Source organism: Ischnura elegans, chromosome 4 (assembly GCF_921293095.1).
Source record: "Ischnura elegans chromosome 4, ioIscEleg1.1, whole genome shotgun sequence".
Classification (NCBI taxonomy): Eukaryota; Metazoa; Arthropoda; class Insecta; order Odonata; family Coenagrionidae; genus Ischnura; species Ischnura elegans.
Window position 1 is genome coordinate 33,321,873 of NC_060249.1, and position 9,564 is coordinate 33,331,436.

The window sequence follows — 9,564 nt, forward strand, 5'->3', positions numbered from 1 at the left end:
CAGGTTTTTTCTAAGTATACTATGGCACGAATCAATGCAATCCCTTCTCGTGGAATTGTGATCACTCTCACGTATTACTGTCGCACAATTATGATTCTTTTCTATATTGTAGTAAATGGGATATGCTAAACAAATACTTTTCAACACTGTGTAACCAGTGCAAAATAAAACTAAGTGAATGAGAAGAAAACAAACCGTCCATCGTGAAGAGGATTGAAGTATCTATTATGGGAGCTATTTGTATAATGGGATCTCAGTGATTATGCAATGCTATTAAAACAATGTTTTATAGAGGGTGAGGCATTATAGAACCAGCACTTACTTTTTATTTCCTGTCTGGCAGGAATGCATCTAGGTAATTTTAGCCATTTATTTTTCCTATCATATCAGTTGGTTTCCATATCTATAATGGATCATAGGAAGAAGGGATCTAGTCTCAGTCTTGTCTAATATAGTTGAATTGTATTTATTTTTATGTTTCTCATCATTTTGTATATTATTTTCTTCCTATCTCTCCTATCAAAGTCTTACTTCATGGAGTACTCAGTGCTAAAGAAAATGGCCATTGCAGTTTCATTGATTTAAAGCTTTCTTAAGAAAAAATGTACTTGACAATCCATACATTACTGCTATTAACTTTTGGTGGGTTAATGAGTATTATGCTTTATTTGATAAAATCATTTTTCTGGACAAATAACAGGATAATTACTGTAATTCGCTATGTGGATAGCTATTAAATGAGGTTTTACATCTACAGGCAAAATTTAGTGAACCTATTTTTCATAGCTTAAAGTTTATTTTTTAGGAATTTGAGAACACACACAAATGAACTGTTGATTGAAAAAACTGATTAGGCATGTATAAAAATATGACGAACTACACAATCATGAGTTTTTCTTCTTATAAACTTTCAGAACTTGATCCAATTACAATGGAATTCAAATTACATTTCATCGGTTTGTCTTCATTATCACTGGCCACAAGGAAGTATGGCAGTGTTGACTTCAAAGAAAAATACAAGATTTTTCCAATTCAACATGGTTCTCAGTCATATACCCAGTGTAACATAATGAAGGGCCACTGAAATCACTCAAAAAGAAACAAACTAGCAATGTCACGACAAATTAATGCATCGTTAGACTTAAAACCTCATCGATATGTGAAGTTAGTATCTTGCGACCCATTGATTGTAGGAGATACTTAAGCAACGTTTACACAATGTAACAAAAGCTGTTCAAAATACTATTTTTCCTATAGCAATCATTGCTTGGTGTCCAATTACTGTTTGACAAATTATGCAGCCAGTTTTAAACCTTTGAATAGAAATTATACCCATTTTTTCTCAAATAAATTATTAAATACATATACTTTCATATATTCTCCAATTAACTTCTTATTGGTAGGAAGGGGATGATTTATCCCTCTCAGTAGGTCTTGGCAGTATTTTTTTGAATTTCTAGCTTTAGCGAATTGGATGAATTCTTCACTCTTATGAGGTAAGAGGTGTATTGCGGCCTTCAGATAAATCATGTTAGGGAGGATAGAGAGGAATGTTTGACTGTTACTCTAAGAGCTGGTCCAACAGGTGTGTTCACATAAAATATTACCTATGGTTTACCCATCACTCCCGCTTGAGGCCTGCAATATGGTTTCTCATCTCCTGATGCCCATGATCAGCCATGCATGTGGTCATCCAGGTTGAAGAAAATGAGCACCCTTTCATCTAGAGCTCATCTTCTTAACCAGATGATCAGCGTCCTACCTTAGCACCCTCAGAAATAAGGTGGCAGAGTGTATAATCCTTCTTGTGTATATAGCCTTGTCCTTTGGGTCAAATGTGAGGCCTAATACTGGTTTCATTTCCATCCCTGCTGAGCAACTGCCATTCGTGACAACCCTTTTTGGTGGAATTGCTTTTGGATTGTTTGGTGGGTGCCTAGCTTTTGGTATCATACCCAGAGTTGAGGGATGAGTGTACCAGTGGGTGATATTCTTGATGTATAGCACTGAGCACTTCATTTTGTATCGCTATAGCTCGGGTGAAGTGTAACTAATTCCATGCCTCTATCTACATGTTTCCCTGTATACATTGTATGTATTCCTTTCGTCACTTTAGCATATTCTTTGTTAGGGAGTACTTCAACAATGGTCTCGTCCTACCATGCTTAATATTGCATCCATCTTTCCATGTTGCTTGTGCATCTCTTTCCTCCATATTCATATCTATATAGTTTCTCACTTCATCAATCTTTCACCACTCTTCCTTGTTTTTTCTGACTGCCTCCATCATATCTCTTCTTAACAGTCATGTTTCTACTGTGTACATTGCAATGCTTCCAATGAAACCTACGGCTGGCCTCTTGAGTTCATTCTTAGAACCTAACCAATTGCTATTCAAGCTCCGAAGGCTTATATTTCTATAGATCTGCAGTTTATCTGCATTTTCACACAGCTGAAATTAAGTTTACCTGATGAATCACAGGGGGGTGAAGATGGTTTGGGAATTTGCAAAACCATCAGAGCATTTGAATTATTTTTCAACCATTTCATTGATTCCATTCCATCTTTGTGAAACATGTTGACTCCAAAATAAAAATTCCTTGAGAAATATGTGTGAAGTCCATTTTCTTATTTCAATAATAGATTTCAAATAAGTCTTGGTCTTCACCCTTCTCTCATTTTCTTAATCACTGTTTTTCCCTCGCTTTTACTTTGCTAGCTAATACTGAGGCCCATTGCTGGTGTACATGGGATGAACCCGGTTCATTTGTAGTGAATTGGAATGCTGTAGCAAGGTGGACTACGAATCTCCTCCAAAAACTTTGTGAGATTGTTGCCAGAGAACCTAGAGTAAAAATTTCCACAGTGAAGAAAAAAGTACATATATTAGGTGACAATTTTTATCGAGGTCAGGGTTATTAGAGAATAAATATTAGTGCATTCTCACACACTGCACTGATCAGTGGTGCAGCAAGGGGGGGGTTTTGGGGGATAAAACCCCTGAGAGTTCACAGAAATTTTTAATTTTAATCCATTTTACTTAATTGGATTGATATTACTAATAGAATAGTGTAAGGATTGATAAAATATCTCTCAGAAAGCCATAAAACTTACCATTTTGAACCATTTAGGTATCTTAAAATTACCCAATTTATTAATTTCACACCTACTGTCCTGGTGGGTATTCCATACCCCCACACACCCTGGTATTATTTGCACCTAAACCTCCCCAGCCTCCATTCCTAGCTGTGTCCCTGGCACTGATGCCCTGCCTTATGTCTCAAATGATAGGGACTGAATTAAATCATCAAGATTGTTTCCATTTGCTGAGAACACTCCAAGTATTTGAGAAAATATTTATTTATTAAAACTATAAAAATGTGATGTTCTTAAAAAATTCTGTACATCATGAATGATTAGTTATCACATTCACTGGAAATTAAATATACACATATAAATACATAAATGTACAGTAAAGAGGGTTCACAATACAATAAATGCACATGGAACTAATTGGATTTTCACTGAGAGGAATTACTTAGGAATGTGTCGATGCGAGGAATGCCTGCACTGTTAACTGAGAAGGTTGACTTTTTCAATTTTGGTTTTGCACCTAGGGGTAAAGGATTACGTTTTGGGTTTGGGAAAACATCTTGCTTCCGCTGACCCCCCATGCCATCATAGTACACTTCATCCCTTAGGGGTTTCTGCAGAATTTCCTCAGGCCTTTGGCTTAACCGTGGCTTCTGAAAGATAGTGTATCCAGATTTGGATTGCAGGATATTTGTCGTCTTGTTTTCCATTCTAGGCTGGCTTCCAGATGAACTTGGTTTTGGAAGTAGTTTGATATCCTTGCTTGGATCTGAAAGTTTAGGAAAACTCAATTGAACATTTCTTTTGGCAGGGAGGCATACTTCTGGTGTAAGAGTCTCTTCAATTCGACTTCTTTTTAGTGTTTCACTGGGTGAAGGTGGATATAATTTCATAGGAGACCTCGCAACTCTTTTCAGAGTAGACAACAACTCTTCTGGAGCTGGTGATTCTGCAAGCAATCGCAGCATCTCTGTGGCCATACTCTCCCTCGCTGGGCTACCAACTGTTAACTTGGAAAGAATTCCAACAGCCGAATTCTGTGTATTAGTGTTCAAAGTGCTTTCCATCATATTCTCCAGCTGCTTGATCTTCTTTTCAAGTCTACTTTTTTCTTCCTTGATGATGGCAAGCTCCTCCATAAGATCTCCACGAGCTTTGCCGCTAACTTTTAAAGCATCCTTCAAACTATCTCTCTCAGCATAAGCTTTTGATAGGTTTTGGCTGTGTTCTGCCATCCTAGCCTGCGTCACTTTCCTTTTCTTTTCCATTACTTGCAGTTCTCTATAACGAAATAAACATGGAATTGATTTAGAGAAAAATTCCTCCATCATAGAAGACCAAGTAAGTAAATAATAAATTACCTTTTTAATACTGAACAGTAAGTAGCTAGTGACCGGGACTCAGACGAGCTGCCAGCCATATTATTTAAAAGTTCATCTACTTCTGCTGCTGACCCGACTCTGATGGTCTCTAACCTGTAAAGATTCAATCTTTCTGTATTAAATTGAAAGATAAAATCCATACCTTCATTGAGCACTGATTTCCAGCATTTTACCGATAGCATGAGAATTAAGAGGTTAATTAAAAAAGTAAAAACCTTGGGGGCTTCCTAAGCCACTCACTGATTTGATAGGGGGAAGGCTCATGTATTGGGAATACAATTCAAGGCAGGGATATAATAAGGGGGCACATTTTAAGACACTAAATTCCAAACATTTTTGAGGGTTCTGAACCAATTGACTTAGCAACTCCCCACTGGCTGGCTAACCTATTGTAAAAACAATAAGCTTGAATAATTATATTTCAGCATAGTGAAATGATAGAATTCAAATTTTGAAATCCAGTCCATCATAGGAACTAGATAGATAATATGTTATTAAAAACAGCAAATATCTAAGCATATACCAAATTGACCATGGGACATCATCCAATGTATCACATTGGATCCATTTTCATTGAATAAGTATGAAAACACTAGCCAGCATAGCATATGAGTGGAGGGCTTCACCAAAAAAAGGGATTGATAGTTGACCACACGATGATGATGGTTAAAAATGGTGCTGAAAGAATTGAAGTGCTTTCCCTGGGTGAGGGTCACCAATGGGTCACTTGTTTTTGCAAATGGATGACGTGAACCACTATTAGCCTATACATACAAGAGTTGCAGGAGATGTGAATTACCTAGATGTAACTCTGGCCTGAGATTCTTACAAGGATATTTTTGACCACCCATTTCATGATATTGCCAACTAAATTTTCATTGCTGCTGAAATGCTGAATGAAAATGAAAGTGCTGTAATTTTTAATAATAGATTTCTTCCCAGTACTCTGCCACCATAGAAAATGATAAGCTGTCAGGGAATAGTTAATTATTAACAAGAAGAACTAGATAATTTGCGAATACATACTTCTAAAATCAAATCCACTGTTGCCCTGCCAATTGGGTATTTACCCATGGTGTCACAGGAAGCTATTAGAAAAGGAAGAACCAGTGGTGGAGCACCATTGTAAAAAAAACAAGAGGTTGATTAATTTATAATCGGATTATTTTTAATGTCAATACGTGGTTTCAGAGCATTATTTCAAATTTGACCTTTCCTTTCAATATTGCTTTTCATCTGATGTAATTTCTTCTGAATCTTCCTCATTCTCCTTCCACTTACTCTGACTATAATTGACCACCACAACTTCTTTTCTCACAGTCCCACCCCTTCTCCTGAATTCCCTTAACCCTTTTCCATTTTTGGTTGAATAAGGTGGGAAGGTATTGATCCCGTTTGTCTTGGAAATGACAAAATAGAAATCAAAAATTATAACAGCAATAAATAGTTGGCGGAACCCTACTTTGTTGTGTTTACTATACCTTATAATATACTTCTCATAGAGAGGGTCTTACTACTAATAAAATAAAACAATTATTTACATCATAGATGCCAAAATCTAAGAAAATATAGGCTCAAGAAAACTTCATACATTACCCTTGCAATGTTTCAACACGAGATTGAAGCACTTTATTTTCCTCTTGAAGTTGATTCATTTTCTTATTTTCATTTTTCAAGTGATTCATTCTCTCCTTGAGGCATAAAATCGCCCCATTTAATTTGCTTACTTCATTTTCTTGCTTTCTCAATTCTGCCCTAAAATTTTAAGATAAAACAGTACAGTTAAATGGAAGGCACCAAATAAAGCATTTTAAGGTGGAAAAAGAGTTAAAATACTGTCTTTAATTAAAAACACTCCTTTAGGGAGTAATTGATATGCTAAATAAACTATCAATGTGCACACACAAAAATTGAACTGGATAATTCTAAGCATATCACTGACTCAGATATTCAACCTGAAACGTTTTTATTACCACACCTTAAAGGCCCTTTTACACGGTACACGGCATTGCGCAATCTGACGTACATGCGAAGGCGCAATCAAAATTGCGTCGTGTAAAGCGGTGAATTGCTAGAACACATGCGAGACGGCAAAATAGCCCCTCTTCTAATTTCGTTCATGCATTCACCCAATAGGGTAGTTTCCTTCATCAAAGAAAACGAAAAGCATTGATTGCGATTCGTTACCCACCACTAGTGTATTCAAAATATACAAATTATTTCGTTTTAGAAATAGCGGTGTTGACGAATGGCAATGGTCCATTTTTATCCTCATTTGAAAAGGGCCAGATTGGCACCCATGCGATGCCACTCCACGTGACGTCACAGGGACCTAGTTTCTATAAGAGAAGATAGGAGTTATACATCGTCTGAGGTTACCAATGCATGCATGAGGCACAGAGCTCAGGGAAACATGTCTTAATAATCACTTATTAAAACTGGCTAAGGTCGGAAGGTTTTCTTCATTTGATAAGGTATTAATAATCCTTATTTAAGACAAGCACTACCAGCCAGCAGGGTACTCAGCTACACGCTAGCAGCCTGCGTCGTATCAGCGCTAAGCCATGCCTCAAGGTCACCTCACAGGGGGGCAGCGAGAACCAGAAATAAGTCTCACGGAGAGATTTCCCGGCATTCATACTTATGCGTCGCGTTTTCGCTCGCTTGAAAATTTTCACTTTTCATTTAATCGCGAAAAATAGATATCGTCATTTAAAAATCTAAATGCGTGAAATAAGTACTCCAGGTGTAATAATCTTTCGATTTACGCAATAAAAAAATAATAGGAAGCCACCCTATTCCACGCCATTTTAGAAATAAATGCAGCTCTAACCTGCGCAATTCTGTGCCCCGTGTAAAATGGCCTTAAAACACAAATGTCACTGACACAAAATTAAAACTCTTTTAAAAGCTTCCACGGCAAAACTCTCGGCAGTGATGACACACCTGCATGCCACAGCTTTAACAACCATACTCCACTTCGCCATCCACCATCACTTGCCTCATTGTTCCTCTCCCACCAATTGTCACATCAAGACTCAAACTTTGATTAGAAAAGGTTAGTGTAAAGCTCACCCCAAACTAAGCTACACACATGTGAATGTCACACATTCAGGTAAGAGGTCCAGTTCCTTTCCCTGTGCTGCCTTGCACTTTGAGGATTATTGGGGGTGTCTAAGAACTTCACCCGGAACCCTTCCATTGCACCCAAGCACTCTACCCACTAGGGTAACATCACCCAATGTGTATATCACCCAACAATATTTATATAATTGAAAAAAAGAGCTAAAAACAAGAATTCACGGCTATATACAAGCTATTCTAGTCTGTGTGGCCTCCAAAATTTTTATGAGTATCCTCAAAGATAGGGGAGGAGGAAAGAGCATTGGCTCAGGTCCTAAAATATTTCCCCAAATAATTGTCATGACCAAAAATACCACTCAATCAGTGGCGAATGCATACAAGGTGCACCTGCATTGCCGAATATTGCAGAACCACAATTATTAACTATTTTATCATAAGGTGGCATTTTTTGTACACGTGTAAAATCATTTTCAATGAAACTTTCTTAAACTTTGCATGTGACTTGATTATTTTTTATTATGATAAAAGTAAAGGCTGCTCAAGATATCTTTTGTGCCCCCCACCCCTGAGTTTCTTCTGTGTCCGCCATTGGCCTCAATGGAAAGAGTTAAGAGACATTGATAATTCATATACCTCAAAAGTACCATTTGTGATGTGGCAGAAGTAATTAAAAGGAAAAAGACATTAAACGGTGAATAGTAACGTCAAAGTTGGGTCACAACAACAATACAGCTACTTTGCCCACAGAACATAAAAGTGGCAAAAAAAAAGAAACAGTATGAGACATAAATTAGGGCAGTCATTCTCCATGAATCAAAAGCATAAACGATTGGAAAATCTCATCAGAAGAAACATAAAACTTTCAAGATCTATAAGTCAAGTATGTAAATTCCAAATGCATTTGCGATAACGATGTGGTTTTCAAATACATAGACAACTTATGTTAGTTAGAATTATATGGCCTCCTAATAATAACTGACACGAAGTCGAGGATAATATCCAATAATTGACATGCTAGGAGACATAGGATGCAGGAAAAAGACTAGCGAGAAAAGAGGAGACCTACATAAGAATAAGAAAAGAAGGGGCACCTTAGAACACTGTTCTTTTAAGGAGAACTTTGTTATAGATACTATGTCATAAGACAATTACATAATAAAGGATTTGGTGCTTTCCCGGCGAATCTTGTCGATGAAGTCTTCTCGGGAAATCAGTCGGGTCAGGATGGACATTGCTTCAATTGCTGACAGTTTCAATGGCCTTCTCTGCCATCGTCTTCAGGTCGAATAGATAATTGGGGCATATCAAGATGAATAACCACAGGGAAGTAAGAGAACCGCATGGGAGAGTGATGGAGGACAGTATTAAAAACTTAGGATTTAAATTAGTTACCCCCAAAAATTAAAGAGTGGACGAGGTAAGAAACCTACCTCAAACCTTTGTTTCTCCCTTCCATATCAGCCTTCGCTTCGTTTGCGGTTTTGACTTCAACATCTTTCATTTTAAGTTTGAACTTCAGGTTATCTATTTTATTCTGCAGGGAGCTTGGATCATCGGAGCCGTCGATGTTTGCTACGTTGAAGTACACGCGATGTATATCTTTTTCGTACACTTTCGCTCGGCATTGAGGGCATGTTTTCGAGCTGGAACATGCAATAAACAATTGCACTATGTCACACTACAATAACCATTTCCGAGAGCAGCCATTTAATACAATTCAGATATAGACTTACCGTTCGAGCCACTGAATAACACAGTTATAATGAAAAAGGTGGCCACAACTAGTTGCAAATGTGTCATCTGATCCAGTGATTAAATCACTGCATATGACACACGTGAAGTGCATAATGTAAAGCAGTCAATCATTCCCCAAAATGAGAATAGAAAGACCTACTGCTCTATGCCCAGACACCAAAAACACAGGAAAACACCTTCACTCGCTTGCTCACTTGCGCGCCGTTAACCAAACAAATTCAGAACGAAACATTCGTAAGAACAAAGGAAA

The 9,564-nt window shown here is 37.4% G+C and overlaps 1 protein-coding gene across 1 annotated transcript; it reads right to left on the minus strand.

Moving 5' to 3' along the window:
• Nucleotides 1-3,342: 3,342 nt before the first annotated feature.
• LOC124157245 (E3 ubiquitin-protein ligase TRAIP-like) lies at nt 3,343-9,533 on the minus strand. The gene is made up of 5 exons (XM_046531812.1): nt 9,293-9,533; nt 8,990-9,202; nt 6,072-6,230; nt 4,455-4,568; nt 3,343-4,374 (listed from the first exon to the last, which is right to left on the minus strand). The coding sequence occupies exons 1-5, from the start codon at nt 9,403-9,405 to the stop codon at nt 3,522-3,524; spliced, it is 1,452 nt and encodes a 483-aa protein (XP_046387768.1). The 5' UTR covers nt 9,406-9,533; the 3' UTR covers nt 3,343-3,521.
• Between the last annotated feature and the right edge of the window lie 31 nt (nt 9,534-9,564).